Source organism: Siniperca chuatsi, linkage group LG18 (assembly GCF_020085105.1).
Source record: "Siniperca chuatsi isolate FFG_IHB_CAS linkage group LG18, ASM2008510v1, whole genome shotgun sequence".
Lineage (NCBI taxonomy): Eukaryota > Metazoa > Chordata > Actinopteri > Centrarchiformes > Sinipercidae > Siniperca > Siniperca chuatsi.
The window spans coordinates 27,243,616-27,260,617 of NC_058059.1; the positions used below are offsets into that span (position 1 = coordinate 27,243,616).

Genomic DNA, 17,002 nt, shown 5'->3' on the forward strand with positions numbered 1-17,002 from the left:
ATCATGGTATAATTTGAAGCACGGACGGTAACGGTATATTCACAGTATATTCTCTTTTCTTAAAATTTCAATATAAATGCTTCTGAAGGGATAAAGCACTGGTATGGCAACTGCATGGCAGCTATTACTGTACTATTAACTGTAATACTAGGACATATTTCACATAGTACAGAGGTATTTTAAGAACATTATTTTGCAAAACTGCAATTATAGAAAAATGCAAAACCTTTTATATTTGTCTATTGAACATATTAAATATATATTTGAAAGCATATATTAATACATAATAATATTTTTTCTTTCACCATTTTAATTCTTCATCTTTAGTGTTATCTCAAACTACTTTAATCTGCTCTTGTTGCTTTTCACTTCACACACACACACACACACACACACACACACACCTGTTTGAGAAACATATTTATTGGTTTAAAGATTTATCAGACACCAGAACACAGCCGTTTATAACTCTGAACAACGCCTGAACAAGACGCTGGCAGCAGGAGGTGAACAGAGGAGTGCATTGTGGGACAGAAGTGTTCAACAGCACAGACTGACTTTTTTGATTAGACTTCATTCACCCCCCCAGTGCGACGACACTACAGCCTGGTTAGCATCAGTGTGTAACTGTGCAGCCGGGAACGAGCTAAAGACTGTCTGTAGTCCCGGGGAGGGAACACACGGCAGCGGTTATGGCTTCAACGTCATTCAAGCTCATTGCACGAGCAGCTGGTCGATGATTCCGCACGCACACACGATGTTTTGCATCATGTTTATGTGAAGAAAAATACTGAAAAAAGTAAAGCTCTCATTTTATGATGTTTTTCCTTTTAGGAACAAATCTTCTAAAGACGAACAACATAAACAGGACGGAGGTGAAAGTCACTTCACATCCCCAGATCCCACACCAGGATCTTTGAAGGACCAGTTCAACACTTTGGGAAACAAACATTCATTTGCTTTCTTTGTGAGACTGAAATGACAAGATCCATATAAACGTCATGTCTGGTTAGCTTAGCTTAGCTTAAAGGCTGGAAGCAGGGGGAAACAGCTAGCCTGACGGTCTGAAGCTCACTGATTAACAGGCTGTGTCTTGAAGTTTGTGATTTTGGGGGGAGTTACATGTTGGAACTATTTCTTGAAGAACAGTTTATCCATCCGCCCAGTACTTCTGTGCAGCGTCTCCGCTGGTCGTCTAGCAACCTCACTGTGACGACAAGACTCCAGGGAGTCACAGCACTCGGCTGTTTGTCAAGTAATACTTTCAGCACGGAGCGCCCTCTGACACAAACCAAAATGCTCAAGTAGTCATTAAAAGTGAGAGTCGACTCAGTCATTTCACCGCAGCCCAAACTGAAGACAAGCGAGTCCTTCAGCTCTCAGCTCGGGGTTTGCTGCCTTGCTCAGCAGCTCTTCAACAGTCGGCTGACAGACGTGAGATTGAACCTGCAGCAGATTTTAATCTGCCGCTCAGTTGGACCACACTAGTCTCTTCCTCCCCTGCTCCTCGTTACTCAGTGCCTTTGAGTGTGCGGTAGATGTGTTTCGGTAAAATCACGTACCCCTCTCCCAGCGCTGCTGGCGCCTTGCGGCCGGTCCTGGGCGTCTCACATGCCGCCTTCAGCCTCTTTAGCTGTCTCTCCTGCCGCCGACACTTCTGCTGCGTGGTCTTCAGCTTCTTCCTCAGACTCCCCAACTGCTCCTCCAGCTGCTCGATGCGCTTCTTCTGCCGAGCAGAGTCCTCCGCTGTGTAGTTGTGGTCGCAGGAGACCGCCACCGTGTCGCCCCGGGGGTCGGACAGGCTCCTCCCGGGCTCCTCCTCCATCGCCGGGTCAGTAGTCAGAGGCAAAGAGAGAGGGAAGTGGATCTCTGAGGGGAAGGGGTCCTCCAGGGACTCGGCCTGTCAGACAGGAAACACACAAGAGTTCTGACGCTGCTCTCTGAACTAAGGACATGAAGTTCAACAGTGATGGATTGCTTTGTTCACTTTAGTTATCTTTGACAACAGCATGCTCTTTTGAAATAAAGACGACAGGAGACCCTGAAGAGGACTGGAGCAGTGAACACTCACTGTGATTAAGCTTACATTTGTTTTGTTTTACGTCTCCTAAACCCCGGGTCTGGAACCCAACACATTTCACGGTAAAGTTTCCAAACATCCGCTGGGAGAAACGTGGACCGTTTGGCAGCATTATCACCAAACCTTTGCAGTTTGTCTTTGTCTGAATTCACGGCTGTTTCCCCCGGTTGGGGGAACAATCAACTAATCAGAGCTTAGTAGGCGGGACTAAGAATGGGGATGCCATCTTCCTGCATGGCTGCATGGGCAATCACTTGTTCACACAGGGCCATGTAGGTTTAGATTTTGTTTTCCCTTAATAATAACAACCTTCATTTCAAAACTGCCTTTTGTGTTTACTTGTGTTATCTTTGACTAATATTTAAATTTGTTTGATTATCTGAAACATTTAAGTGTGACAAACATGCAAAAAAATAAGAAATCAGGAAGGGGGCAAACACTTTTTCACACCGCTGTATCGTCCAATAAAAGTAGTTATCGTGGCAGGCCTACGACTTCCAACAAAATAACAACCCTTAACCCGACATATGTCATTATCGACATGACAAACGCTAAGTTAACTGTACTGTTGTATTGGTTTTACTGCTGGATTTTAATCTGATGTAACCATTTTATGACCAGTTTGTTGACACTTTTGTACTTCTTTTCACCAACAGAGGGATTTCGTACCGGTCAGAACTTCCTGATATCTCAGACTCTGAAATACAACTAGGAGGCCGACGTGAGTTTTTCCCACCACAGTACTTCGTTAAATGCTGTCGCACATCTTACCTTTATCAAAAAATTGCAGCTTCTGCGATTTGGATATCGCACCTGGCCACATTGCGATTTCGATAACATGTCGATTAATTGTGCAGCCCTACAATGTGATGTATATTCGTTTCCTTGGTCCGGATCAAATGTGTGTGGATGGACATGCTCTGAACTGCTTCACCTTGATGTTGAGGTTGAAGGTGAAGAGCGACGGCACAGCGTTCTCCTTCAGCACCCGGTTGTTGCACTCTCTCTTGAAGCAGTCTTTGGTGAAGTGCTGCGAGCAGATGTTGCTGTACTTTGTCGGCTTGAAGTTGTTCCTCCTCATCGCCGCCACCCATTTACCACAAACATCTGGACGTGCCAGAGGGAACCTGGGAAAAAATAAAAAATAAAAAAATCAATCAGTCAATCACCATGAGAAATAAATAAATCTAAACGTACTTCAGTCACCTCGGGATTTGTTCCGTCTGCAGGATTTAGTTTATCATCAACAGGATATTGATCAGTTCCTAGTCCGATTATCAATAACTCATTGAAGGTTATTTAGGAAGTAAACTTCATGTCAGAATTCATAGCTACAACCTGGTCCTATCAGAAATCCTTTGCTGGCAACCACGCAAGAGGACGTCTAGTCCTACACACAGAACTCCATTCAATAAAACAGCCCCTTTAACAGCGGATCCACCTCTCAGCTGGATGTCAGTGCCTTGCTCAACCTACTGGGATTTACAGGGAATGGAACCTCTCACCCCAACAGTCTGACAGTCCGCTAAATGAAAGTGAAAAACGGAACTTCCACTGAACACTGATTGCTCTGTAACTTCTGTCGTCAGTAGACAGAAGTCTGGTTCAGCTCGTCTCACGTGGCCAAACCTACAGGGTCTCCACACGTTGACCCTGTTCCAGCAAAGGAGACTAAGGCTAGCATTATCTTGACAACAAAGCGGCGATACACTAAGAACTGTAACTAAACTCCAATCAGAATTAGTGGCGTTTATTATTCCCGTATTAAGGCAAACATGTTAGAGAATATAATAGTAAGTGTTTATACATATTATGTGCTGGTAAATTCGGCATATGAAAATCTATGAAACAGTAATTAAGTTAAGTTTTAATAACATCTAACCTGGAGTGTTTGGGTATCGCCACATGACGGACCGTTAGCGTTAGCTAGGTTAACTTGTTTGTTTAGAGGAGGAGGACTACGACTGGCGGCCGAACTTGATACAAGACTTTCAATTTTTCTGAGTAAAATGGTGCTTAGTAAGTTGTCTGTGACCCGAGCTCACCAGTAAAATCTACCGACACAAGAAATGTCTTTAATGAGGCAGGCTGGTGAACTCTCTTGGTAACTCTTCAGCACTACATCACAGTGCTTATCCGTCATGTCTGGACAGTTGACGCTAACTAGCCCACACACACAGTTTACGTGAACTTACTTGTGGAACGAAATGTCTTTGTCTTTGTGGTAGCGGTTCTTACAGCCATACGCTGAGCACGTCTGAACCATAGCTGCTGCCCAGCCGACACTCACTGAGACCCGGATTAATGCTCCACGATGCTCCGCTAATGCCCCTCCTCACCCTCCACACAGGCTTCACTGCCACTAACAATGATGGCGGCGGAGATGGGGTCACGTGATCTACGTTTTACGCAGAGTTCGCTTCCTCTAATATCTCACGGTGCCCACCAGGGGGAGACAAAGACTCATTATCTCACAAGGCTGCTTTGATTTGATCTTTTTTAAATCACAATTTCATTTTATTAAAGGTGACTGAAATATTGACATTCAACCTCATCATTCAGGTTCATTTTATAGACTGAAAACGTAATAATACATATACTAAAACATTCTTTCAGGAAAGTAAAACTAAAAGAACAAAAGCTAAATTTGGATGCTGAATGTTGTAGCGGTTTGTAAATAAAGACGTATGAGAGAAAAATAGTTTGTTGGGTGTTTGCTACAGATTCTACTGGTACTGGTGTTTCAGTCTATGACTGGTACCACAGACAACTATGAAAACAAGGGTCACATATCATTTTTTATATACAGTATACTGTAGTTCTCAACATATATACAGCAACACTGGCACCAGCAGTGTCTGTGCGGTTAATATTTGTAGATACATTGTTTATGACATATTGTAGAGGCGTGTTGCTCTTTAAGCTAACAGACGAAGTGTGAATGAGCAAACTGGAAGAAATACACACGGAAATTCCAAAATAGTTTTAATTTCAACAATTTTCTGAAAGAAAAAAATGTTGCACCATTTTTAAAAAGTGCAAAGGTGCCAGTCTTTTTGGCTGCGACTGTATGAAATCCCTGTATGAAGGCTCTGTCAAAGTTTCGTGGGAGCCGTTGGCATATATTTGTTAAAATGATGTGTTCAGTTACTGTCCTGAGGCTTCAGCACTTGGTTTATGATGCAGTTTTCACATAAATGAGCAACAGTGTACAGCTAGGGCAGGCTGAATCATGTGAAATGTAGTTTTACACTACCAAAGTTAAGATGTGATGATTTCCAACACAAAAGAAAAGAAACTTTATTTATAAAAGAGGTGTTTTCGACAGGACAGGTTGGTCTGAAGAGCTTTATACAGCAACAGAAGACCAGAAAATACACTGGAAAACAAGTAAACACACAGCACTGATATGCAACTGTGACCGTGTTTATCATCAGTCTTCTGTATAACAGACTGAGTCCAGTAGTTGAGCGAAAAGCAAAAAAGGCCACAAGGCTCTTAAACACTCCGTGGGTTCAGTTTGAGCGGCTGCAGACTGAAAAACATTCTTTACAGCTCAGTTTCTCACCAGCTGACAGCTTGTCTGGGGTTGTCAAAGCTCAGAAATCTGAAAAACAGGCTGAATTTATGATTGGGGGCCATCTGTTTGACTGCACTTAAACGCACCATAACAGAAATAGAAGGAAGAAAACAAGAAATAAAGGGAATATTTAAAAAGAACAAACTTCTGATTAGGAACATTATTTGTCCAATTCATACATTAGCACCTGAATGCAGCACTGAGAGGAAGAAATAAATAGAAAAGTACAAAGAATGTTTTCGGGTGGGCCGCCCAAATTAATTCTATATACAGGAAACACTGCATTTCTTCTCCTGTTAACGTTTCTATGTTAACATTTACAAAAATAACTGACCAATTAAAATTAAATTAATTTTCAGCGAGTGCAAAAAGTAAACTGCAATCCGTTTTCTGCATTTAGGGGAAATGTCCAGAATCTCTGACGACATGTCCGAACATAACAGAAAAATTCCTATTTTTGTTTCTTTTACAGTCTGAATCTTATTTTGATAGGTCTGTCCATCTTTCCTGTCAGCCGTGATGACATTTTACTGGAAAATATCCAATTCAGTGATGTCGATAAGAGTTCTGAGGTCTGTGAGGTTGGTCAGAAGTACCTCAAACTCTTAGATTATCTTTCAGCTACTTTTTGGTTTTTGCAATAAACACACCATCTCTGGTAGTTTTCAGAGCTCAGGTGTCATCACAAGACATCGAGTGGACATTCACATCCAATGCCAGAGACCCTCTGTGAACAACTTCCATACTTACAGTCAGTCATGCAATAACAACTAAACTGGCTCCATTAGTTCAGGAGGGTGAGATGCAGTTGAAAGCTCTGGAACAAGCTAGTAAGTGGACCTTTAAGCTTGAGATTTTCTTAACCAAATACGGTTCCCAAAGGTTAAGAACGAACATCCGTGCTCAGTGTCTGTTTATCAGAGTTCAAGTCAAGCCAACGCTCCGGTCTCTCAGTCCCATCAATTATTTGTTGGGATAGAAAACTAAAAGTTTTTCAGTGCAATGGGTCATTAAAACTGGACATTTTCAGACAGGCTGGGTAATAACCTAGGCCTGCAACATTATCCATTCATCTGTATATTAGTTTTTCAATGAATTATTTTTGCAACAATATATCCGAAAATGTCCATGACACTTTCCCAAGTCCGAGGTGGCGTCTTCAAATGTGTTCTTTCGTCCAACCAACAGCCCAAAACCCAGAGACATTCAGTTTACAATGACATACGACATTTCTGCAAACACTGCCTTTAAACCGTAACAAATAAAAAGCTTCTGTACAATAAAATGTACAAGTGTTTCAGCTTTAGGCTGAAATCATTCAGTCTTTCATCATCTAACACCACCAGGAGCCTGTCAGACAGTGACAGAGTCTGCGTTCCAGGAACAGTCGAATTTAAAGGGGGACCTATTACGCTTTTCCTTATTTTCTGTATATATATATATATATATATATATATATATATATATATATATATATATATATATATATATATATATATATATATATATATATATATATATATATATATATATATATATATATATATATATATATATATATATATATACGTATATATATATATATATATACATATATATATATATATATATATATATATATATATATATATATATATACATATATATATATATACATATATATATATATATATATATATATATATATATATACATATATATATATATATACATATATATATATATATATATATATATATATATATATATATATATATATATATATATATATATATATATATATATATATATATATATATATATATATATATATATATATATATATATATATATATATATATATATATATATATATATATATATATATATATATATATATATATATATATATATATATATATATATATATATATATATATATATATATATATATATATATATATATATATATATATATATATATATATATATATATATATATATATATATATATATATATATATATATATATATATATATATATATATATATATATATATATATATATATATATATATATATATATATATATATATATATATATATATATATATATATATATATATATATATATATATATATATATATATATATATATATATATATATATATATATATATATATATATACATATATATATATATATATATATATATATATATATATATATATATATATATATATATATATATATATATATATATATATATATATATATATATATATATATATATATATATATATATATATATATATATATATATATATATATATATATATATATATATATATATATATATATATATATATATATATATATATATATATATATATATATATATATATATATATATATATATATATATATATATATATATATATATATATATATATATATATATATATATATATATATATATATATATATATATATATATATATATATATATATATATATATATATATATATATATATATATATATATATATATATATATATATATATATATATATATATATATATATATATATATATATATATATATATATATATATATATATATATATATATATATATATATATATATATATATATATATATATATATATATATATATATATATATATATATATATATATATATATATATATATATATATATATATATATATATATATATATATATATATATATATATATATATATATATATATATATATATATATATATATATATATATATATATATATATATATATATATATATATATATATATATATATATATATATATATATATATATATATATATATATATATATATATATATATATATATATATATATATATATATATATATATATATATATATATATATATATATATATATATATATATATATATATATATATATATATATATATATATATATATATATATATATATATATATATATATATATATATATATATATATATATATATATATATATATATATATATATATATATATATATATATATATATATATATATATATATATATATATATATATATATATATATATATATATATATATATATATATATATATATATATATATATATATATATATATATATATATATATATATATATATATATATATATATATATATATATATATATATATATATATATATATATATATATATATATATATATATATATATATATATATATATATATATATATATATATATATATATATATATATATATATATATATATATATATATATATATATATATATATATATATATATATATATATATATATATATATATATATATATATATATATATATATATATATATATATATATATATATATATATATATATATATATATATATATATATATATATATATATATATATATATATATATATATATATATATATATATATATATATATATATATATATATATATATATATATATATATATATATATATATATATATATATATATATATATATATATATATATATATATATATATATATATATATATATATATATATATATATATATATATATATATATATATATATATATATATATATATATATATATATATATATATATATATATATATATATATATATATATATATATATATATATATATATATATATATATATATATATATATATATATATATATATATATATATATATATATATATATATATATATATATATATATATATATATATATATATATATATATATATATATATATATATATATATATATATATATATATATATATATATATATATATATATATATATATATATATATATATATATATATATACATATATATATATATATATATATATATATATATATATATATATATATATATATATATATATATATATATATATATATATATATATATATATATATATATATATATATACATATATATATATATATATATATATATATATATATATATATATATATATATATAATGTTACAGTGTTGGATGTTCATATTAAACATGGCCAAAGTTTCAAATAATGAGGTAAACGTATGTAAAAGTAATCCCTGTGAGCAAAAAGCTCAGGTTTCCAACGTTTCTTTCTACATTCGAGCCTAGTTGATGTCAATGCGCACCCAAGTACAGGGACGCCCACGTCTGTCCAAGTTATTCGACTGCTCTGTGTGGAGACTACTCTGCTCAGGACTACTCTTCAGGTTTTTGGAGGTTGTTCAGTATGTCTTGCAGAAAGTGGTATTTCGGTTGTTAAGGAAAGTTAGTTATTTTTATGATGGACAGATGGCTTTACTTGTTGCTAAGTAACCGCTAACTACTGCTAACTATATCTACCGTTAGCTCCGTTAGCCGTACAGCTGGCGCATCCCATTAGCTAGCTGACTCTGGGAGCTCGGAGCCTGGGCCTGAAAACCTCCTCCTCCTGGTCCAAAGCTCCTGTGCTAGCGGTGTGAACACCAGCACTCACTTGGGGCTCCGAGCTCCCAGTCTGGGCAGCCAGCTAAGCTAAAAGGACCACCACAAGCTACATGACTAACTAAGCTAACTAGCTAACAGCAGCAGTTAGCAGTTACTTTAAAGCTATCTGTCCATCAGGAAACTCCATAAATCATCAAGAGTTGATGCAGAGCAGCTGAAGGACATCAGAGGGAAAACCAGAAAATATTTCCTCCATAAATTATGATCCACTTTCACCAAAATCAGTGAATCGGTGAAGTTATAAAAGTGGTGTGTTTTTGTATAGTAAGCATTGAGGCCCAGCCCCCAGAAAAACTGCGCTCCAGCGGCGTATATCATTTTACCAACCTCATTCTCGTCTCATTTGTGGTCAGTTAAACATTTCAGTGCCCCATAAATGCGTATAGCGACCGCCCTCCACAGGTTGAAACCCAGCTATTGCAATTGAATTTTGCTATTGGCTGATCTAGAGGCAGGTGACGTATATGGTGTCAGCTTCTCGTGACTGACTACCACCTCTACGTCGCTGTCCATGCTACACTGAGCTCTCCTCCGTGCCCCCGACCCTCCACGTCATACGCTACGTAGCCACGCCTCCTACAGTCGTCGCTCCCTCACTCCTCTGTTGCATTTTTTAAAATATGCTGGGAGGAAGGGTTCTAGCCAAATTTGAGGGTGTAGTTGCCCTTTAAAGAGACAGGAGCTACAACAGCTTGTTTCAGACAACTGAGGGTCTGCATAAAGGGCCAGTATAAGCGAAGCTACTGAAGTGGAATCCCAGAATAAAGACATAGAGCTGTAATTCAGCATAATAGGTCTCCTTTAATCTCGTTTTAACTAAAAAGCGAGGGAAAGAGAAGGAAAGTGCAACAAAAAAGAATCTGAGTGCTTTCAATTGAGTATGTTGAATGTCTCTACATACTGCAGTACCCACCGGCCTCAGCAGCCATTGTCCATCCACACCAGTGAAATCATTTCATCATCACCAGTGAAATCACATTCAGGCTTCGTCACTGCCGTCAGGAACAAAACCTGATGCTCTCTGATTGGATGTTTCTTACAGCAATACTCTCTGGGACTCGTAGTTGACTACGACTTGTTATGGACACAGTCTATTGTTACCTTTGAAAATTTCTCCAGTTCAGTTTCATTGTTTGTATCGATATTTCAGCCAGGTGAGATTCATGTCCCACCTACCAACTAAAAAACACTAGAAAACTTGATGAACCGATACAGGCTACCTCTTTCATGGTTTTGATCAAACGATGTCCAACGGGCTAGCCGTACGGGGATAATATGTAGCTACGGCTAGCCCTGATAGCTTATACAACATTCACATCAACTTTCGAGTCGTAATTACGAAACTCACTTTTCTGAACACTTTGATGTATCAGACGTGTCGCTAATAATGCGAAATGCCTGAAAATCGCTCAAGGATATAGCGTTATATTACCAATGCACAGTATTTTTAACCCTCACTTGACCAACACTGTAATCATACAACCATCTTGAGTTGATGACGCGAACGCTCACAAGTTGTTAACATGGGAATCTTCCTCGACATCTATCTGGGATCAACAACTGGGATTAGTGACTTTGGCATGTACAAATAAAACTGACTTGACTTATGTCACATGACACTGAACCCGGAGTGACATATCCATGAGCCACTTCTCGACGTCAGCATTACTAAAGCTGTGTCTCATTTCAGGCTCCGCTTCCTTCACAAAATACACGTCAAAAGGCTGTCCAAGTCATCTGTATGTCTTTCTGCTGCACGTCACCAATGTCTGTTTCTATAGCAACAGATAAGCCCACGGCAACCTGGTAACTCCAATTCTTAGTGTTTTTGTTTTCCACTTTAAATGTTGCAGGTGAAAAAAAACTGTACAAACTAACATTAGGAGTCATTTCCAGACAGTTTAAGTTGTTAGTTCTTCACATTCAAACTCCTCCTCTGTTCTCCATCACGCTGTGGATCTACTTCTTCCCCTCCTCCTCCTCCTCCTCCTCCTCCTCTGCCTCCTCCTCCTCCTCTGCCGCCTCCTCCTCCTCCTGCTCCTCCTCTGCCTCCTCCTCCTGGTCTTTCTCCTCCTCTCGGCCTCCTTCATCACCTTCTGCAGCCTCTTTCTTGCTGCCGTTTTGTCCTCCACCTCCATCACCACCGGCCTCATCCTCAGCTTCTTTAGACTCCTTGTCATCGCCCGTGCCCTGAAAATCCAAACACACGTTAGGCTTTGATCGGAGAGCGTGCTGCTGAGAAGTGCGGCAGCCATGAGTTGTTTTCAGAAAATCAAAACAAAAAAACTAACTGGTGAAGTTTAAACCATCACTTCAGAAAGGAATGAAAATGTGATGATAATGATGATGACGATGTTTTAAGTTCACTTTAAATCATTAGTTACTAACTTTTATAAACCCAACATTTAAGTGGGACAGTGCAAACCCTGCAGCGTTTCATCATTCCAACAAGTGCAGCGGACTAAACTTTAACACTAAGCTCATCATAGACAAAGTTTATTATTATTATTATTGTTACTGTTATGTGCCCATTTTAACAGGCAGTTTTAAGTCTAAAGTCAGGGAACTGTGTGTGATGGGGGTCCAAAGCTGTACCTGCTTCAGGCGGCTCCTCCTGCGGCTCGGGACCCGGGCCTTCATCCTTTGGGACAGCGCCAGCAGCTTGTTGTGTCTCTGCCTCTTCTTCGCCTTCTCCGCCTCCTCCCTCCGCTTCTCCTCCGCATGGTCCGAGTCCGACTCGTCCTGCCGCTGCAGCCTGCTCCGCTTCCTGGGCTGCACCATCCTCTTCGGCTGGCTCCTGTCCTCCTGCTCCTCGTCCTCCTCCTCCCCGGGACTGGAGGACGAGGAGCTGTCGTCGCCTCCCAGGAACGAGCGCTTTCTGCGGGTCACTGAGCGACTGTCATCGCTGGATGTCGCCCCGGAATCGCTCCGGTCCCGGTCCTCCTGCTCGCTGGCCGCCTCCGGGGAGCTCTGGAAGTCGGACTGGGATCCTGAGGAGGAGGAGGAGGAGGAGGAGGAGAAGGAGCCTTCGTCACTGTCGTCCAGGATGGAGGCGGGCAGGCCGATCTGCCGCTTCTTCGATGCGGCCACCTTGGTTTTCCGCATCGACGCGAACATTTTCCGCTTGTACAAGCTCTCCATGTCTGCACGCGGTACCGGAGACCAGTGACATTAAACAGAAACCCGAAAAAGAGAAGCGGACTGAATGTAAACAAGCTAACGGTGCAGCTAACGTTACTTAGCTTATAACGTTTCGTCTGTGCGTCACAACGACAGCATGTTATTTCTGTGTTAAAAACACAACATGGCGTCTGAATTCACCTCCGTGCAGATTTATTTTGGACTCTATTCACGGAAACGTTCTGCCTGTATGTGTTAAAGAAGGATTTACGAGCTAAAAACGGGACATTTCGTAGAAGTTCTTCTCAGTGTGGCTAGCTGTGTGTTATTGTTGTGGCTCCCGCTTCTTCTTCGCTGAAAGGAATAGCAGAACAGCGTTGGGGCGCCCCCTGCGGCGAAGAGCAGCCACTGCTGCAGACTGCATGACGAGAAAACCTGAGCAGTCTCCATTAAGAAACACTATTATTAAATATGGTAAAAATGTAAAAGAAAAAGAATGATATTGGCAACCAGGCCAGAAACACAGTGACAAAGGAGATCAAAGAGAAGCTACAATGCAAAGCTGAAAAACACAACCCTGCGTCAGAGTGGAGGGGCCTGCTGCAGGAGACTCCCCCACACCGGAGAATCAGCAACTGGCTGACGACCTGAAGGTGTTTTACTGTAGGTTTGATAAGCCCGCACTCACACCCATCACCCACTCCGACATTAAACGACCATCTGCGCCCCTTGCCTGCCCCCCTCCCCACTGACGTAACAAAAGCCCTCCCTGGCTAAACGAACATGAAGAAGAGAGCTCTACAGGTGTTCCACCAAATGCTTAAAGGTTGCATGAGGGATTATAATGCTGACTCTGATCTCCAGAAACCACCATAATTGTAGAATCCTGTTTAGGACTACTGACTGTGCTGTTGGTGCCCCTCAAAACTGTGACAGATAGGCTTCTCCTGAACTCTGTAACCGGTTTTTAACCCATTTTAAAGACAAAGTCGATTCCATCAGATCACCATTCAACAGCAGTCAACCTCTCGCGGGAGCTCCTAAATCTAGGAGATTAGTTGAACCCACCCCAAGCCCATCTACTGAAAGAGGTTCTTCCCACCATTGGCCCTCACGTGTTGTGTTGCTAACAGCTCCCTGAACTCTGGGTCTTTTCCCGCCTCATTTAAAATGGCTTTGGTCTTTCCCCTAGACCCCACAGCTGTTAACAGCAAATCGTGTGTGTCATTCACTGATCAGGATGTTCATGCGTTCATCTCATCACGTCTTAACTAATGCTCCCAAAAGTCTCTCCATTTTCTCCAATTTATAAAAAATGCTGCAGCTCAGCTCTTAAAAGCCACATTAGACCTATTTAAGCTTCTTTGCATTGGCTCTGTCTGTGGCCCTGTTTGGCACCTCCTTACATCTCCGAGCTGCTCTCCCTTATGACCAAACGCCCTGCCTGAGGCAAACTCTCTTATCCGTTCCAAAGTCACGGCTAAAAACTGAAGGGGACTGTGCATTTGCTGTCAGAGCCCCCAGACTTTGCCTCCCTGCCTGAGGAGATCAGGCGTGCTGAATCGGTGCCCCCATTTGAAATCACTCCTCAAAACACACTTGTATAAAGCGGCTTTTAATTCTTGATTCCGATGCTTTGATCTTGGTTTTATTTTGGTTTTTACTTTTACTTTTTGTCTGTTTGTTTAATCCATTGTATTGTTTCTATATTCATATCTGTCTCTTTTCCCCATGCCTTGTTTTTGCTTTGCTCTGTTTAATGTATGCACAGCACTGTAACTGCACTACATCCTGCAACGCCTCGACTCCCCAGGGACATATGCAAGGATCCAGTTTGTGGACTTCAGCTCGGCGTTCAACACCACCATCCCAGACATCCACCCAGCTCACTGTGCCAGCCCCCACCTGTCAGTGGATCACAAACCTCCTGACAGACCGGAGGCAGCAGGTGAGGCTGAGGAAACTCACATCCAGCACCGGGACAATGGGCACTGGCGCCCCCCAGCGCTGTGTGCTCTCCCCACTGCTCTTCTCCCTCTACACCAACGACTGCACCTCAGGAGACCAGACTGTCAAACTCCTGAAGTTTGCAGACGACACAACGGTCATCGGCCTCATCCGGGACGGGGACGAGTCTGCATACAGACGGGGGGTTGGACAGCCGGCCCTCTGGTGCGGTCAGAACAACCTGGAGCTGACCACACTCCACTGCCCCCCCATCACCATATCCAACAACATGGTGTCTGCTGTGGAAGCCTTCAGGTTTCTGGGATCCACAATCTCCCCGGACCTAAAGTGGGGCGTCCAACATCGACACCATCATCAAAAAGGCCCAGCAGAGGACGTCCTTCCTGTTCCGGCTCAGGAGGTTCAACCGGCCTCAGGAGCTGCTGATCCAGTTCTCCTCTGCACATCTGTCACCGTCTGGTTTGGATCGGCCACCAGACGAGAAAAAAAATCCTCGGTGCCGACCTGCCCCCCATTCAGGACTTAAACGCGTCCAGAGTCAGGAAACGGACAGGAAACGTCACTGCAGACCCATCACACCCCGAACACAACCTGTTCCACCTTCTCCCCTCTGGGAGGCGCCACAGAGCCCTGTACGCCAAAACAACAGGTTCTACCCACAGGCCGTCGCTCTGACGAACAGTTCACATCAGTCACACGGTGTCAGTAACCCTGTAACACCAAAGCATCCACTTACTTACGAATGGTATATTTCTTCTTCTTCTAATTTCAGCTGCTCAGCCACAACAGATCATCTGTTTCCATCTCGCTGGCAACCCGGTATCCGCATATTTGATTTGGTATAGGCTTTTTACGCTGGACCTCCTTCCTGACAGAACCCTCCCCATTTATCCGGGCTTAGGACCGGCAATTAGGAACGCACTGGCTTAGGCATCCCCAGTGGCTGTGGAGCAACCCGGGGTTCAGTGTCTTGCCCAAGCATCAGTAGAGGACCCGCTCTACCAGCCGTGCCACAGCCGCCCTACAAATGATGTATTTACAGTTTTAAATACACACTGTGCTTTAACATGTACATATCATCTATTATCAAATATGTAAACATGTATACATGCATACACTGTACAAAAGCACCCACTTCTTGTGTATAAAGTAATCTAGTACTTTACCCATTCAGTATGTATAGTCAAATACATGACGGCTGAATTCCATTTAGCTGCTTCAGTTTCAGGGTCCTGGTGCTGTGCATGCTGGCTCACTGTCACCCTTGCTGCATGACTAGCAGCGCGTTTTAGATGTTATCGTCCTCTCTGTTAACTTGTTTTTAATGAATCAATCCATAAATTACAGGAAGTGATTAAGCGTCTTTTAGCTCACAGTTTTGGCTTTATGGCACATTTACTGTATGGTTCAGTCTCAACGCTCTTATCAGCCAGCAGCAGACACTACCTGCTGTGACAGACAAGATACTGGCGCCAGATATTGTTCTCAGGAGCTGGTGGAGGCCAAACCAGAGCGAAAAGGGGAGTGAATGTTGGACTTACAGCGATCAGGTGGCCAGAAACACGACTGGGATGATAATGCTGCTCTGCTGGATGTGGAATTAGGCAGCTGCTTGCTAACATATTAGCTACAACAACTTTATAGGGTGATAATATGTCAGGGCTGTGAGTCTGTCAGACTGTTGTGGAGTTC

General features: G+C 38.2%; 3 protein-coding genes across 4 annotated transcripts; 1 reads left to right on the forward strand and 2 right to left on the reverse strand.

Moving 5' to 3' along the window:
- Positions 1-407: 407 nt before the first annotated feature.
- Positions 408-4,472, reverse strand: thap1 (THAP domain containing, apoptosis associated protein 1). Its single transcript, XM_044173851.1, has 3 exons — positions 4,276-4,472; positions 3,015-3,207; positions 408-1,900 (listed from the first exon to the last, which is right to left on the reverse strand). Exons 1-3 carry the CDS (start codon positions 4,344-4,346, stop codon positions 1,511-1,513), a joined length of 654 nt encoding a protein of 217 aa, XP_044029786.1. The 5' UTR covers positions 4,347-4,472; the 3' UTR covers positions 408-1,510.
- A 7,466-nt stretch (positions 4,473-11,938) lies between these two features.
- On the reverse strand, positions 11,939-13,722 carry ccdc82 (coiled-coil domain containing 82). Its single transcript, XM_044175118.1, has 3 exons — positions 12,818-13,722; positions 12,226-12,412; positions 11,939-11,997 (listed from the first exon to the last, which is right to left on the reverse strand). The coding sequence occupies exons 1-3, from the start codon at positions 13,361-13,363 to the stop codon at positions 11,939-11,941; spliced, it is 792 nt and encodes a 263-aa protein (XP_044031053.1). The 5' UTR covers positions 13,364-13,722.
- A 145-nt stretch (positions 13,723-13,867) lies between these two features.
- On the forward strand, positions 13,868-16,922 carry LOC122865444. Of its 2 annotated transcripts, none has more exons than XM_044173874.1 (2): positions 13,868-14,005; positions 15,114-16,922. In XM_044173874.1, the coding sequence occupies exon 2, from the start codon at positions 15,162-15,164 to the stop codon at positions 15,834-15,836; it is 675 nt and encodes a 224-aa protein (XP_044029809.1). In that variant the 5' UTR covers positions 13,868-14,005; positions 15,114-15,161; the 3' UTR covers positions 15,837-16,922. The 2 variants fall into 2 exon arrangements, 1 of the variants encoding a protein (XP_044029809.1); XR_006375481.1 differs by having other exon boundaries at positions 13,914-15,942; positions 16,083-16,922.
- Positions 16,923-17,002: the final 80 nt, after the last annotated feature.